Consider the following 17,409-nt stretch of genomic DNA (forward strand, 5'->3'; position numbering starts at 1 on the left):
TTTTTTTCTTTTTTACTCTTATAAATTTTTAATTATTTACAAATAAAATTTTTTGGCAAAGGATAAGTGAGGATCCAAATCCAAGATCTTACTATGAACTATCAAAATATACCGGCTAAACTGATACCTTCAAAATATATAAAAAAATTGAGAATTCAAACCCTCAAGTGAATCTTATATGATTTGCAAGTAAGTTACATAATATATGATATGACAAACAAGCAAGTTAGATGATATATGATCTGACAAAACTGTACATGATATGATACGACTCACAATCATATTGAAATCTTACATGTCAATTGAATCAAGAAATCTTAAGCGCCATGGAACTAGACAAAAAGGACATTTAGCTTTAGAAGTTCAGTACAATTACACCCAATGAGACCAAAACAAATTATGTGCGTACCATTTTGATGCCATACCATCACAGAGTCCAAAGCTTTTCAAAAATAATTAAAATCTCACAGGCTGCAGGCTGTATACTGTATCAGTGAAAGGTTTTGGTTTAGGGAACTCAAAATTGGTGGTGAGAAACTTGCAAATTATACACAGCTGATAACAGTTCTCAAGTGTAATTAGTCCATCTCATGATAACTACCCCAGGCATCAACTAACATCAATCATTTAGCCCAAACAGCTGTTGCTAGTCACAAAGTGTAATATATATATATATATATATAGCTCTCAACCCACATTTTAAGTGCAAACAAAATGCTTTGGGCTTGAGCTACGTTTGGCTATGTCATGAATAATGAGTATTGTTCTAATTTGAAAGGATCAGCAGAGTGATGGAAAGAGCAAGAACAAGGGGATAAAAGGAGAGAGACTTAAAGTATATACCCAATATGCCTTAGATACCAGAGTGCACCTTCTGCAGCATGGTCTTGGGCGGCTTTCTTTTGTGGCCTAGGTTCACTGAAGCACTCCAAGCACACAGAAGACTCATGTTCGACTTCAACAGTAACCTTGTAAGTAAACCTGCATATATTTCAGAAACAATCATTTAACCTTACCAAGAGTCCTGCTGTAAGGCACAACAAAAACAAAGAGTTTGGGAGTTGATCCTGTTGAAGCATATTTTAAACAGATTAGCAGACATTTTTAGCTCCTGATGATGTTCCAGTCATCTGTGCATTTACTAATACATGCTTGAGAGTTTTAGCACCAATAACAATACATCAGTTCCTAACAAAAGCTTAGCAGAAAATATGGCTAAGAAAGGATGCTAATAACTTACATTTTCAGATGGCTAGGACCTTCTTCCTTACAGCATTCAAACAATGGATCACGCCAGTGGTTAGTAGCACATATCTCCATCAGCCATGACTTGGCTGTTTTGTGAGCCAAAGTACCTTTAAGACAAAGGTTAGAACATTCCAATTGCATGTAAAATTCAATATTTCCTCTACAAGTACTAACTAGGATCATACCAGCGGTCTCCGTATGATTGCCACCTGGGGATGTTCCACTGATCTCAACATAATCACTCACTGTTTGTTGAATTTGGCCATGGTTTCCGTTACAAGACTCGCTGGCATCAGCTCTAGTCAATTCCTTTCTAGATGACCAGGAATTTCCACTGCAATTCAACAAAGATGCACCATTTGCTTTTTCAAGACCTGAGTGTGGAGTCTCTTCTGTAGTCTGGATTTGCAGTTTCTCCAAAGGAATGGAATCCAAATTGTCAATTACTATAGGTTCTTCATCATATCCTATTAGTTTGGGTTTGTCTTTTTTAGCTGACTGCACGATATCCTCCAGTGGTTTACTTTTAAGCTTGTAGCCACGAGCCTGCATGAGAACAAAATAAAAGGCTAATGAGTTTCAAGACTAGTGTGACTTTTATTACGAAAATAAGAAAAGTCATACCTTCAACATAGAAAGTACTTCTTGTGCAGCCATTCTTCTAGCAGTTTTTGAGTTTTTGTTAGTTGATGTGAACATCAAATGTTCATCTTTTACATCAGCTTCTACTTTGACACAATAATCTCCTCCAACTTTAACTGGATCTGGGAGCCTCATTGCAAAATTAAAATACTGACAAAGTTCACGAAGTTCTCTAAGAGGATTAATCTGAAAACTAGAAAAATCCAAGACAGGTCCGAGTAGGCTAAGCATCAAATTCCAGACAATCTTTAAGTTAAATCCAGTGTCCAGAAGTACAGCACCAACACAAGATTCAACAATATCACCAAGTACCTATATTATTTAAATCATGGTGAAAAATTGATCACACGAGAAAAAACAAAAATAACCTATTGAAAAACATCTATTAGAGGCTAAAAGTAAAATCTATAAAGAGTAACCTATGACAACAAGTGGACAAGCAAACTGAGGATGCATGTATCGAAATGATGTTGCTTATTTTACCTGGCATTGCATCTTGTAAGTTACTAAACACATGATTTCAATCTCCACCAGCATGCCTGTTCTGCTGACATGCCAGCACAATACAGCACAAACTGGAACTATACAGCAACTGAGTCAGCTAGCCATAAACCAGCATCATGAATGGTTCGTTGATACTGTTCACATGGCACCATATTGGTATGTAGGTTTGCCCAAAACTCAGAAACTTATTGTATTAAATGCAGATCAACTAATCATGAGAAATCTGCCTTTAATAACAATTCCAAGCATGGATCTTGTTTTTCAGACACAGAGAACTACAAACACACATAAAACAGCAACTACAATATTCCGTAGGTTTCCCTAGAACTCTCCTTGAGCCACAAACCCTGATAAACTCAGATCATCTAACCACAACGTCTATGTATCTCTTTTGAATATTTCCAGTACCTTTCTTAGATAAAATTCCCCTAATTTTATCACCTGATGGGCTACAACTTATTATTCTTGTATAAAAACACTCCTCACTATATCTTTTTTGGTAGCTCCACGCATCCACCTCCACATTCTTATTGCAGCTTCATGGACATTTTGCAGTCACATGAATATCAAAATTGTCAGGTTGACACTATGAGGATAATAAGAGAAAGGCCATCATAGATTAATGTTAGGGCACTCAAATAATGAAGTAGGGGAAGAGCTAATAATATTGAAGTAGGTGAAGATCTAATAATATTCATTCAATGAAAAAGCACTCAAGACATTCACATTTTTAGTGAGACAACAAAAGCCCCAAACTATCAAATCTTTACCACAATTCTGATTCCCAATTGGAGAAAACAAGACCTTTCTTGTATGCTTATTAAATTCAATAAATAAAATAATTCTATTTCTTTTCTCATTATATACCAGTCTTTGTGGTTTTGCAAGCAGTCTAAAAAAGTAAAAGAAGAAAATTCCAGATCCTTAAAATGAACATCACTATATAAGTTCATGTAAACTTAAACCTTAAAAAGCAATTGATCATCAAACAACACAAGGTCCGATTTTACTCTTGCCAATTAATGCTTCAGAAGTTGGCTTTATCATATTCTTCGCTGAAATTTAGCATAAACAAGAAACGCAACAAAATATACACTACACAGTCAGAAAATTATTGTCCAAAGCAGTTTCTCTTTTACATTCAACAAATTTTGTAAACTTACATTGTCCACAGAAACAGAGGAAAAGATTGTATATGATATCAAGAACTAAAGTAGATGCAAGTCCTTTCGATTTAGTGAATTTAGATTATTATGGTAAATAGATACCAACAAAGAAAGCATAAGCCAAATGGAATACCTATAATATATAAAAAGTCTGCAATGAAGTGGATATACCTTCGGACATGCTGGTTCCTCAATCAAGTCCTTTTCTAGATCAGACAAAAGAACAAAACTTTCAAACTTATTTATGGCCTCATCGAGACTCCTTGCATCTTTCATTAGATACTTATGGAGGGACCGGCAAACTGCTACATTTGCAAAAGAGTTGTTGTTGACTGTTATTGACCGTAAATCTGTTATTTGACCTGGCTTCAATTCTGGGAAAACAGAATATAGGTATGATGTAATCAAGTACTCCAAGACAGCATCTCCAAGAAACTCCAGTTTCTGATCAGAATGATAAAAAGGCATATCAAATATCAAAGCAAAAAACATTTAAACAACTTTTAAACCTCTAAGTGAAAATTTTAATGCAGTCTCATTTAACAGCTTTGAACCTGGTAACATCCGCCGGAGTGCTTATTGTAGGAAGCATGCACGAATGCTTGAAGCAGAAGGCCTTTACATCGAAATGTATAACCTAGAATTTCTTCCAGCTCATTGACATTTCTATTACTGATGAGTGAAAGATTGCTATTACTTGACTCCCAAACTCTATAAATATTTGATACATCAAAATCAACTGATATCCCAATCCAGCGGAGAAATGCAATTGCACCTTTGAATCCACTTTCAACAAGGAAAGCTCCAACAAGAGCTTCAACAACATCTGCAATGGTTTTCCTGTGCAGCCAATGGTGGGATTTGGTGCATCTAAAATTATGTCCTTCAGCTGCAATATTCAGATTCTCATTTTCTTCTTGATGAATCACTGATTCTGTATCTATATTGCAAACCATTTTACAAGGACGGCCCAATGCAAAGAATTGTGTTGGATCAAACAGCTCGTCACGAATGTAGACCTGAAATTTGAAGAAAGATATGCATATGTCCAAAAATTAGAGATAGTTACCTTTGTTGGCCTACCAAATTTGATCACTACTTCATCATACTAAAAGAGCAATGAGTCAATTTAAAGTGCACATTTAGAATACAACAGGCAAGATGAGAAGTTTGAGAGCCAAGGATGAATTTACCTGATGACTTATGTTCTAATCAAAATTTTACCAGATAAGTTATGTTGAATTTTACCAGATAATCAAAATCGATGAGTTATGTTCGAAGTTTTACCTATTTACATATAAATAAAGAGAGCAGAGAAAATTTGCTCAATTTGTGTGTGACCATGTAAAAGCTGATTCCAGGACACAGAAGTGACTCCGAAAAAGATATTTTACCTGTAATTTTTTTGCAATTGCTAGCTCATACAGATTTGAATTATTCACAATACTAGATCTCCTCCTGGTCAACTGTCCTTCATCAAAGGCTTCATAAGTAAGAAAGCTGTGACGAGCAACTGCATACTTCAAGAAAGAATCACCAAGCACTTCAAACCTCTCAAGAGAGAGGCGTTCCAAGCACTTTTCTGTAGTAAGTGCTTCTAGTATCTGAAATTTGTTTGTTCTTATTAAAATAAAGAAACTTCAATATGCATATGACAACAAATATAATAAATTACAAATTTCAAGCCTATAGATGTATACCACAATCAATCAAAATTATGAAAACATCTTACACGGTCTGCTCTAACTTCAGATGCCTCTGGGAAAGATGAGGATAGTACTTCCTTTAGTTCAATAGCAACAAGAAGATTTTCCATGCGATGCATCAGAGATGGCAATAAAGACAAAGTACTCCCAATGTCTTTTGAGAAGCCAACTATTTTTAAAGAACAAAGCTCTGGAGGCAACTCCACAAAATGCTCCACTAGTTCACGGGCTTCTGCTTTTGCAAACAAAGGATCAAAATGATAATCCTATGGAAAGTAAAACAACAAAATTATTTGACTAATAGGACAAGACAGGATCATGGAAGATAGGATGTTACATTCTGAGTGCTATTCTTTAAGGGAAGGTGGTAACTTCCAAGTGACACTACAGAGGAGGGAGAAAAGAGGGAAATTAAAGAGAGAGAAAGAGTAGAGAGAAGAAAAACAAGAGAAGAAGAGAGGAGACAGAGAAGAACTGTAGAGTGTTATAATCTTATGCCTGATTTTAGCCTATATTTATGGGCACTCCTATAGTCCTATCTACCATCTCCTATTCCTAAATACAGTAGGATTTAACAGGGCTTACAATTATACACACTGTATGAAAGAAAGTACCAAATCAATTATGACATAATACTAAAATACATGCATGATTTTTCAAGACAGAAAAATATGGTCTAAACTCAAAAGATCTTGGACATCTGGAGGTAATACAAATTACTATTGTGATGCTTCGTCAACCAAAATTGCAATATAATGTACCAATACATCTTGTACATGCAAAAATACATTTTCTTGTTCATTAATGTCATCTGCATCATCATTATATGATGAGAAAATCCAAATATCTAATGGATAATTGAAGTAATAGTTCTTTTAACTTTCCTTCAATCTCATGAAATGCAAAAGACTTTAAACTGCCATTGAGTGCAAACTGCAGACCTCTTGGATCACGAACAAGCCATTTAGCATTAGCATAACTAGCACTTCCTCTGGTCAGAATATTACACGTCTAATCTACATTCTTTATTAAATGCATATATCCTGTTTGAGGAGAACCATCCACATAACATAACATAAACTGTATACTTCCTGTTTCAGGAGGAATTTGCAAAATAAAAATCAACAAAGAAAAAATCATACAGGCATCAACATCACATAGATACTCTAGAAGATAGTTTCATAGCTCAAAGTTGATTTAAATTTTAACAAAATTTACAGAATAAGAAACAAACTAAGAAAAGGAATTTGACATAGTACGTAAATAATCAGACAGAATAATCCAACTTCTTTAAAAGTATTTCCAGTGCAAATAATATGTATACATTGACCTGCAACATGAACAATGATAGAGAACATAATTATAGACAACTAAGTCACCTGTATTTGCTTGTACTCTGTTATGGAGTAAGTTCCGGCAAACAAAGAGCTGTTTGGCCTTCAAGAAAGGCTGTTCTGGATATGAAAGCTTGATATGGAACCTAAAATTTCAACATTGTAATGACTAAGTTAAATAAGCCATGAATTTCATCTCAACTATTAGACAGTATTGGAGTAAATTTAATCATAAACGAAAATTACAAGAACACAACAATGAGAACTAAGTGATAGGCAAACCAAATACTAAAGATCTAATCCATGCCAGGTGACCATTAAAAAAATGTGGGAGAACTCTTTAAAAATGAAAGGAGATCTTTGGACACATCAGTTAGATGAGATTAGCCAATTAGGATTAGCAGGGAGAAGAAAAGGGTTGATGAAGATAAGAAAACATCATAAGGAGGAACAAAGATATTTGGTGGCTCTACGTGTGACTGGTGACATTGCCCTTAGCGCAGGTATGATGGGAAAAGGAACACAAAATTGTAGGGATCTGATGGCTAGTTGATGATTATGAACTTGCTTTGTTGCTTACAAAGAAACATCTACCTCTTTAAGAAAATAACTTTGAATGCTTTTTAAACAAATAATGATTTCAATATAAAACAATGAAGATTATGAATCAATGAAGATGGTGAGCAATCAAGACACCCTATGAAAGAAGAGTCCACACTCATCTTGATTTTAGATAATGTGTCCAGATATGCTACAGCATCAGTGGGCATAGTTTGATTGATGAGGCTCAATCGGCTTTTGGTTTCTATTTTCCCTCTGATTCCATTTTAAAATTCTCCTCAAGTATAAAATATGTAAAGAGGAGGATGGGATTTAGTAAAATTCTGAATCCCTAAATTGTCAATGGTAACCAATATAAATATCAATTGCAAAGCTTCTATAGCTACTCAATCAGTTGCACTAAGCAAGGAATGCAATTTCAATTTTCAATTTTCAAGTACCAGAACCATACCCATTCAATATGGATCCGGGCCATGCCGAGTACCAACACACCATATACCATGTACTGTGGTATCATTTTTCTGGTAAGGGGGGAGAAAGAAGAAAGAGGAAGACGAACAAGGAAGATGAAAGAGCAGGAGAGGAGAAGACATGCCAGTTTGGCGACGAAAAGTGGAACAGAGATAGCAATGGGGATCATCGCGGAGATGGTGACAGAGAGCAGTGGCGCTAGGGGCCACTAGCGTGCTCTATAAGCTCCACTGCTGCCTTTAAAAGTATAAAGCAAAAAACCGATAAGTTGTTGCTAAAAAAAATGGACTGGACCATCCAAAATGGAGTGGTCCACATCCCAGCTCATAATCGAACTGGTATTTACCAGTCAGGGTGAAATTTAAGTTTTCGCACTAAGTGCTTCTTCTGTATCATTCAACAGTAAAACAAGGACAAATAAGATATACAGCACAAAACATGCAGCTCTTTTAAGCGTCTTATTTGCCCGAAGACATAATGCCAATGTGACCACACAAATTATTGAGGTGTTCTCTCTCTTAATACATGAGCAACACTAATTTTTTATGTTGTTCTTCTCCGTATGCAGGTATTGCAGGACTAATATTCAACCAGAGGTCTCTCATTATCCATCAATCTTACTAAAACATATTACCTCAAAAGTTTTTCCATGAAGAAAGCATGTTTTATCAGTCTCCTCCAGAAGGCACCTACATACTAAAATTATGGGTTTTCTAAAATTTGATTTGTCATTGTTTACTTACATGCAAGAATAGAAGTGATGTTCATCAAAGGTGAGTGGATTTTGATAGTACAGCTTAGTTACCTATCCCTGTAGTATTCTGCATAGCTTTCACATTTTGTACCCTTGTAGCAGCTATTAGCATTTGTTTCATAAAGAATCCCGTCAACAAAAAAGAACAGATTATTGTGTGGAGTGAAAACCAAGCTGTTCACGACATCAGTTTTATTTACTGAGCCATTGAGAAGTTGTAATTTCTCACTTGTGCGACAAGGAGCTTTCTCAAACTTGGCTGACACATCTATAAAGGCTGGTGATGTTAAACAACATCTCACAGTTGTCCAGTCAATCATCTTCTGTCCCTCGTAAAGTTGCTCAATGACTGGGAGCAAGAGATATGACTTTGATGAGCAATCTTGACTTGCATTGCACTTTCCCAAAGGAACAAGGTCTGAGTAAAATTCTGATCTGTCAAGTATAATTTTGAGAAACATCTCCTGGAAATTTTGTGCAAGCATAATCTGCAACAGCATAAGATGATGCCAGATAAGAATCTAGATACAAAGAACAGAATATACCCACAAATTTGCGTAAGAGTCTTCTTTACCTCCTCTTTGTCAAATGTTGTCATCCCTTGAGGAGTGAGTGTTGTCTCAACAATTCTACCATGGGTAAGATGTAAATCAACTTTTAAACTTTCAGCTTCTTGAGGAAGAGGATTCTTGATAAAAAGACCAAACATCCGGTACTGTCTGTCTTTTGGCTTAGGGATAAATCTAATATAATAAAAATGCAAATTTATGTTAGTATCATCATTAGACCATGATCTTCTAAGAGCAGCTGGTACTAGCAACTCATAAAGCTCCTCTCTTGAAGATTCATCTGGACCAAAAAAAATTAGAAGTAAATGGTTACTGGACACCAATAACACTAAAACTTCAACAAGCTATGTGAATTAAACAGTCAAACCTTCAATGCTGTTGCTATTATACTCAGAATGGTGTGTTGCTGGTCCAATCTTTCTTCGAGGATTTATATCAGGCAAAAGATAATCTGTCAAAGCACCTCTCTCATGAAGCTCTTTACATGCTTTCAAACATGCATTTCTCTTAGCTTCATCTTTTGAGAAGCAGGGTAGACCATCAACCTGACGCAAGGGAGCATTTAGTGGAAGAATAATTCTGCAGATAGTCCCATTTAGGTCATCGATGTAATAAAACTTAGGTGAAGGAGTGAAATATCTGCAAAATTAAGTTACAGTGAAACAACACAGACTGCAAAATTCGCAGGAACTTCAGATGGCCAAATCTGGTCATGAAAGATTCAAAATAGTTACGTACTTATCCCGTGAAAGTTTGTCACAATAACGATGGAGGAGTGAAACACTACAACCTGTATTGATTGAGGCACCAGTACTACTGACTTTATAGTTAACCTCCTCCAAATCATCAAAGGTTTCGCTTGATGTTCTACTGGTAATTTCCTTGTTCATGATATCCTCACCAGCCATAAAATCATTCAGCAGTTTTCCTTCACGTTCATTCCCTCTGAGATAGTGAGATCACGGAAATTAAGGCCATACTATTATCAGTCTGCAGAAAATATATCAAATGCACATGATTCAGAAAACATTTTCAGCCAAACAGATAAAGCACCTCTCTACGAGAAACACATATTCGGATATTGTCATCCGAGCACGTCCTCTAGACTGTATAAAACTTGCTACAGTTTCGGGCAGATCAAATCTCACAACAAGACAACAGGTTTGAATATCAAGTCCTTCTTCAGCTACATTAGTAGCAACCAGAAGATTCACCTAGTATGTTTATCAAAGCAACAAATGAAATCAAAACTTATCAGCTAAGGTACATAATAGAATAATATAAATTCCAATACATCACATAAAAGATTCTTTTCAAATTTTCTTAGAATTTTGTGCTGATATATTTGCTATTTCCTTAGCATAGAATGAAACAGATAGTGTTTACCTGTAAGTTAAACATACTTGCTATGTGAAATGTTAAAAAAAAGGTTTTGCTGCTGAATAGATAAGTGGTGTATGGTTATATGCAATTTATACATTACAGATTAGATAAGTGGGTATTTTTTAAAGAATTGTCTTTTCTAGTTATCATCAACTAAATCAAGTACTGCAGTGTTTGACCATATGGTTCACAAGTTGACACATCCAGCAAAATGTAAGTGAAAGAAATATGCAGTAATACTTGCTTTGCTTGTGATCTAAATAAAATGTTCTCACAGAATTCTAAGGCGTACATATGTTATGTTCACAACACAATCTTCGCTCCAATTTGAATGCATAAAGTTCCAGAAGAACCCACTGGCCCACATGACTTAAGTATATTTTCCAATTACTTCGCACATAATTGCATAATACTATAATCAACTGTATGTGATAGATCAGCATATCCTGTAAATAACATGCACTACAAAAGTTTTATCAGGGAACATTATCACTAGGAATCTTCAGAATGGTACCTCCCCAGAAGAAAACCTTTCAACAATGGTGTTCATCTTTCCACGAGACATGCTCTCTTTTCCACCATGACAACCCACAAGGAACTCACATTTCCAAAATTTAAGAGACTCTAAGCTCCCAAGGATATATGCTAACGATTTTGCAACAATAATTCTCTTCACAAAAATTATACATTTTGCGGTTGCTTGTAGCCTATAAAAAACACAAAGGTTTCATAAATTTTCAGATAGAATATCATAAGAAAACTTCAACAAGAAAAATTTTGCTCTTACAGAGTAAATAATCTAGTCAGACACATGCTCATGTAAGTTCTTGCAAAGATTGAAAGATAGAACCATCATCAATGCACCCAAAAATCTAACAATGTCCAACAACCCTGATTTCCAAGTTGATCACATTAATCAAATCATGCCTTGAAATTATAAAGCATGTGTCAGTCACAAAAAACATGCAGTATAAGATGCACATCAGAATGGTGCTAAAGAAAAATATATGTAGTTGGCCAGTGACTCAGGCCTGTCGGAACTAAACATTACTAGGCTCAAAGCCCATTAGACTATGGTTGTAGTTACGACAACATAAACTAAGCCCAAACAGGAAACTTATATATAACCCTTGCAACCATCAATGTCTCCTTACTCTCATTTTCTCACAAGCAAACATTGATTGTGTTGGTCAACTATGTTTGAGTGGTAGAATTCATCATGAAGTTGTCCTTAGAGGAACATGTGGAGTTGTGCCTCAATAAAGATATGCTAGGTGAGATCAGTGAGATGTAAATCATTATCATGTTGTTCCTTGATATGTTTTCCTTAAGATGCGCCAATCATGACTTTGTTATTTAATTGATTGTAGAATCCATATTAGGAGGTTTTATGCATAAACTCATTGAATTCCAAATATAGTGGCATTGGTAGATGCATGTGCACCCTCGGTCTTCCTTTACACTCTTCTCTTCTCTTTCGCGTCTCCTCTTTCGCAAGTATACTGTTAACAGCATGGTATACAATTTCGAATGGTACCGCCCGATACGGGCAGTACGTACCGGTCCGACAACATACCGGTGCTACAGTGCTACAGTAAGAGGAAGAAATATTTAAAATCGTTCGGTAAGCCCTGGTGTACCACTCGGTATGCCGGTACCGTACCATACCGAGCCAACCTCGAAACATCGGTACGGTACAGTATTGCTTACCTTGGTTAACAATATATAGTATAATATATTTTATTTAAAATTTAAAATAATTATATTTATTAATTATATTATATATTTTTATATTTTAGCGTCTCACTTCGCTCGGGCGAGGGCCTAGTGCCTCAGGTATTTTTGGATCTTAGCGCCTTGCGCTTTTTAAATCACTAGGTATAATATATAGCTGGTACCTGAAGTATCTTTCACTCCGAAAACTTTGAACATTAACAAAGAAGACAACAGATAGGAGTCATGAAGCATTCCTATGATCCACTATAAAAATTAATAAAAAAATCAAGCATACCTATAGGATGCAAGAATACCAACAAGAACTGCCAACTTATTTGAGAAGAATGGCTCCTCTAAAGCTCCGATGGTTAAAGAATCAACATCATTATTACCTAATTAATTGCAAACAATACTTCGTTACACAAGTATAAATCAAATGTATGAAAATAAAATAATTTGCATAATAAGATTAGCAAAATTATCTCGGAAAATTCTTTTTCCTGTTTTATTTACTTGTAGAAGTATGTAGATAAAAAAAAATTATAGAAAAACTAAAAAATTATATGAGCAACAAAAAAAACCTGACTCCAATCCAATCAAAATCGTCAAGAAAGAACAAGCCCAATGGCCAAAGGTTCTGAAGAGTCTTACAGTGTATAACGAACCCTATTGATTTATGTCTTCATTACTAGACCATGTTCTGTCATCAAGTTGTTCATATTTGTTTTATACCAAATGAAACCAAATAACATCTATTTTTACCACAATATTCTAAAACAAATGCAGTATCCAGGTGATGAAAGGTTGTAGCACAATAGTGAACATTATTGCATAATTGAAGGCAGCAGTATATATTACACTAAGAAATGCAAAAGCAACTGAAGCCCAAATTAAAAGTTCATGTAACTTGGAAAGAATTTTATCAACTATCTAAAAGGCACGTACTACTCAATTATAAGGTACATAGATGATTGCAGAATCATAGCCTGAAAGTTCCATTGCAAGTTATGGCATGAAAGAGAGAATCCTCAGCTTTATGTTCCTAACTAAAATTGGCAACAGCCAAAAATTTCATGAAACTTCGAGATAGTTATTGCAGATTGTCCAGAAATTCAACGACAAGACAACACCAAGTAAAACATAAAGGACTGTCACTTGGAAGTATAAAATGAACCACACAACATAAGCTGTATCGAGAGGATATCAACAATGATACTGAGTACTAAGTACTAACTAGCTTCACCTCTTTCTATGCCATTTTCTAGTCAACCAACCAAAGTTATCCACTGCAGGATATGAAGGACTCTAGCTCTCTCTCTCTCTCTCTCTCTCTCTCTCTCTCTCTCTCTCTCTCAAGTATTTATACCATCTGCAAGTTTCTTAAAATCAACCATATCACTCATGATTAGTAAAATTCTAATCATAATTATACCAATACCATGATGAGAATGCCCTAAAAGTAAGTCTGCTCATAGTGTCATCAATAAATATTCCAAAAGAAAGACTGCCCATGAAAGTTCTCAAGATTATACCACAACAACAAAAAAGATATATTGAACAAGAAATATATGCAACTTAAAAGAGAAGAAGGGAAACATACCATCCAATAAGTCACCAATTAAAATAGACAATGCCTTAGTTAAATATTGATCTATAAGGAAGTTGTCATTGTTAATACTGACAATCTCTGTTTCTGGCATGTCAGCTTTTCTTGCAGCCTTTATCAAATAATAGAAAAGAACAGAAAAATTAATCTTTCATCAGCATAAAAATAAAGAAATCTTAGATGCATGTATGCATGCAACAATTATATAGAGTTATTACAAGAAGAGCAGACCATATCATACATAAATATAAACAAAAATTGAGCACAGCAGTTTTATCAAAGAAAAAAAATGGATTTGTATGCTAGTAAATATGGTTTGTTGAAAAAATCGGCATCTAGAAGTTCAACAGAATTAAATATTGCCTACATTCCTGTCAATGTAAGTTCTCTCTTTTGTTGGGTTGGAGACCAGCTAGCTGATTCATGCAGAATGTCATATACCAGGAATCAGGCAATAACAATGTATTGGATATGCATAAATCCTTGATAACAACTGAGCTGATAGACCTAGGAATTGTTACCTGCTCTTAAGCTAAAACAAGAAGATCGAAGTTCAAAAACCATTTTCTATCCTTTATCAACAAGAAGGTGCAATTTCTAGTTATTCTCTACGAGTGATATCTAAAGGCGCTCAGACGTGCCGAGGCTCGAGTGCCTCAAATAGGGGTTGGGCGAGCACCTTCAATTTGGTGCCGCTTAAGCACATGCCTAGGTCCAAACGCTAGGCGGCCCAAGCGCTCACCTAGCCCAATTTGAAACCTAATTGAAATAAACTTGGCTTGAGTTGAACCGATATGTTACAAATGGTTCAACCAAGCCAAGTCCCACCACCCAACCTGTGTCGCAGGTCCGTTGGAGGAAGAAACCTATTCTCATTCTCGTGATTACTCGCTTTTCCTTGTCGTCATCGTCTCCCCTTAACCCGCGGCCATAGCTCCTCACCCCCCCCCCCCCTCCCCCCACCCCCAACCGCTCCTTCTCCTTTCCTCTTGTTGTCTCTCCTCCACCATCACCCCTATTGAGTGCCCCCGACAACCCCCTCCCTCTTCCCTCCTCCTTCGAGCTTCTCCCCTTCCCCGCTATGCTTTTTTTTCACTGTCATTCTCCCTTGTTCGCATCATCCTCTTACGTCATTGCCCCTAGCCTTCTTGACAACCTCCCTCCTTCGTGCTTCTCCCCTCTAATAGTCCTTTGCTACAATTAGCCATGGCTGACATCCTCACCCCCTCTCTTCATCTCCCTAGCAAAGCCGCCGAGCCTTCTTTTTCTCTAATTTTTCCTCAACTTCTTTCTTTCCCCAACAGTCCTGATCACTCTTGAATTCAATAGTAATGTTAATTATAACCCACGGATTGTTTAAAGCATGGTATGCAATACCTAATGGTACCGCCCGGTACGGGGGGTACGTACCGATCCAACGACATACTGATACGTAGACTGCCCGGTACCGCTACAGTGCTACAGTATTATACTGTAGCAGTGCTACAATGCTACAGTATGAAAAAAATATATAAAATTATTCGGTATGCCCTGGTGTACCGCTCGGTATGCCGGTACCATACCATACTGAGCCAACTTCGAAACACCGGTACGGTATGGTATTGCATACCTTGGTTTAAAGAATTAAATTTGTCATTCCCAGTATTTTGAAGTATCACTATAGTTAACATCTTGAATCATGGCAAATAAAGTTTTAAGTTTGTTATTTGATTTAAATAATATAGTATTTTAGTGCTTAACGGATGGTTAAATGAATTTATTGGGATGTATTAGTGGTGATGTTTTGAATATGAAATAATATAAAACTCATATATTATCTAATTTTAATTTTAATGATTGTTTTTCTCCTTAATTATATTTTTTATAATTTTTATATTGGTGAGTGCCTTGCTTTACTCAAGCGAGTCCAGCACTTTGAAAGCTTGGCGCCTTCTAGTGCCTAGCGCCTTTGACACCACTGGTCTCTATATCATGGAAATATATACAGTTCATGAAGTTTTAAAGGTATGGCCTATAACATCAAACAAATAACCCTCGTCAAACTTCCAGAATAGGACCAGCAAATATTTGGTTAAAAGTGACCATATTCTAGCACCACAAAGTCACTTAAACATAGTAAAGATACCATCATAGATATGCTTACATAGCTTACATGCAACAGAAACTGATAGATTAAGCAAAGGGATGATGAGTTTCCTAGATATTCCACAATGCTTCCTAGATAATATGCATCCTGAACCATGCCCATGCCTTTTTTAGCAATTTCATCGTTGGTATTACCAAGCCAAGAAAAGAAATCTCATAGCAACGAAGGGTTCCCAAATTACATAATGATGTTCTGGCATAAAACCAACATTTGCCTTCACTTCCTTTAATTTAGCATCAAATTCTGCCTACATACTTTCAAAAGGTCAATCTAGAACTGATTTTCAAAATTTGGTCTTTAGCTTGAACAATAACTACATAAAAACACTACACTTTTTACCCTTTTTATTAAGAATCATCTCTACGGCTATGTTAACTTGCTGATCTGTCACCAAGATAACAGCAAAGCCATTATGTCCCAACTATTTGGGTCGACTACAAGATCTTTTTCCGCCATTGAACCTTGTAAAATATCATATCCTTAGTTAAAATTAAGAATATTTAAATATTTATTTATACTTTCTATGTAGTCTTTTTAGCTTTCCTTCTATCTCTCCTCTCGTACCATTAATAATGATTGTTTTACCTCTTCCAGTTACAACATCTAAAGATCTTCTTAACAAGATTTATAATACCACCTGGTATAGTACGATTCAATCTGTATTTACCTGTCCTGATACACAAACCAAGATAAACCAAATAGTATGCTCAATATGCTTAGTAGAGGACTTATACGAGCATCGGACAGTTGTTTTTTTTTTTTTTTCTTCAGATTTTTCTGAAACTCGGTACCAATGTTCCAGCACTAGGAATGAATCTAGGAACAACAATGTGGACTCAAATGGTACCGGTCCACAAGGTTCGCAATACCGTACCGTACCAGTATTTCGACCTGGGCTCGGTACCGGTACGGTACGGTATACCGAGCGGTACACCTGGATGTACCGAGTACTGTAGTACTGCTACAGTGCTACAGTGCCTCGGACTGGTAACAGTCGGTCCGCGTACCAAAAACCTGTCGGACTGGTACATACCGCCCGTACCGAGCGGTACGGCTCGGTACGACAGACCCTGCTGGTCCAAATCCTTATCGACAAACTACTAAGTGAAATCAACAAGCACTCTGACGCTCGCCTAGGCGCCCAGGCGAGACGAGGCCCGAGTGCCTCAAATAAGAGTCGGGCAAGCACCCTCAACTGGACGCTGCTTAGGTGTGTGCTTGGGCACAAGTGTTGGGCGGCCCAAGCACTTGCCTAGCCCAAATCAGCTTTAAACAAGCTTGAGTTAAACCCGAAATAACTGATTCGGTTCAACCAAACCAGATAATCCAGCTCACTAATCCCCCGTCCCCAGCCCCCCTATATTCATGTGTGACCTACTCCTCTTGCTTTAACATAATTGTCGTGTTGTCTTCGTCTGTGTACAAGGCAACCGAATCAGCTCTTTCGAGCGAGTGTGCAAGCTGACGACTAATGTTTGTGTGCGAGCCGGCAATGCCTCCCCTCGCGGACGAAGGTATCTTCTCCTCTTTCTACTCTTTCCCTCTCCCTCTTTCCATTCCTCTCCACCTTCCATCAGTGCTAATCCTCGTGCTCCTGTTGCGC

At 36.6% G+C, this 17,409-nt stretch overlaps 1 protein-coding gene across 3 annotated transcripts in view; it reads right to left on the reverse strand.

Annotated features, from left to right (window-relative positions):
• LOC135593617 (endoribonuclease Dicer homolog 4-like) overlaps nucleotides 1-17,409 on the reverse strand; it is a 31,377-nt gene continuing 13,968 nt past the window's right edge. For 2 of the 3 annotated variants that reach the window (XM_065083800.1, XM_065083801.1), the window contains 18 exons: nucleotides 13,655-13,772; nucleotides 12,350-12,446; nucleotides 10,853-11,045; nucleotides 10,009-10,169; nucleotides 9,694-9,900; nucleotides 9,323-9,594; nucleotides 8,961-9,235; nucleotides 8,438-8,874; nucleotides 6,646-6,746; nucleotides 5,293-5,498; nucleotides 4,955-5,164; nucleotides 4,115-4,579; nucleotides 3,732-4,004; nucleotides 1,873-2,202; nucleotides 1,434-1,794; nucleotides 1,241-1,355; nucleotides 844-981; nucleotides 1-485 (listed from right to left, as the gene is read on the reverse strand). In XM_065083800.1, the coding sequence (XP_064939872.1) occupies nucleotides 428-485; nucleotides 844-981; nucleotides 1,241-1,355; nucleotides 1,434-1,794; nucleotides 1,873-2,202; nucleotides 3,732-4,004; nucleotides 4,115-4,579; nucleotides 4,955-5,164; nucleotides 5,293-5,498; nucleotides 6,646-6,746; nucleotides 8,438-8,874; nucleotides 8,961-9,235; nucleotides 9,323-9,594; nucleotides 9,694-9,900; nucleotides 10,009-10,169; nucleotides 10,853-11,045; nucleotides 12,350-12,446; nucleotides 13,655-13,772 (4,017 nt within the window). In that variant the 3' untranslated portion in view covers nucleotides 1-427. Of the gene's footprint in view, nucleotides 486-843; nucleotides 982-1,240; nucleotides 1,356-1,433; nucleotides 1,795-1,872; nucleotides 2,203-3,693; nucleotides 4,005-4,114; nucleotides 4,580-4,954; nucleotides 5,165-5,292; nucleotides 5,499-6,645; nucleotides 6,747-8,437; nucleotides 8,875-8,960; nucleotides 9,236-9,322; nucleotides 9,595-9,693; nucleotides 9,901-10,008; nucleotides 10,170-10,852; nucleotides 11,046-12,349; nucleotides 12,447-13,654; nucleotides 13,773-17,409 lie in introns of those variants that run through there. The other variant, XM_065083802.1, reaches the window with a different exon arrangement.

The sequence above is a fragment of the Musa acuminata genome, chromosome BXJ1-9 (assembly GCF_036884655.1).
Source record: "Musa acuminata AAA Group cultivar baxijiao chromosome BXJ1-9, Cavendish_Baxijiao_AAA, whole genome shotgun sequence".
In the NCBI taxonomy this organism is placed as follows: Eukaryota; Viridiplantae; Streptophyta; class Magnoliopsida; order Zingiberales; family Musaceae; genus Musa; species Musa acuminata.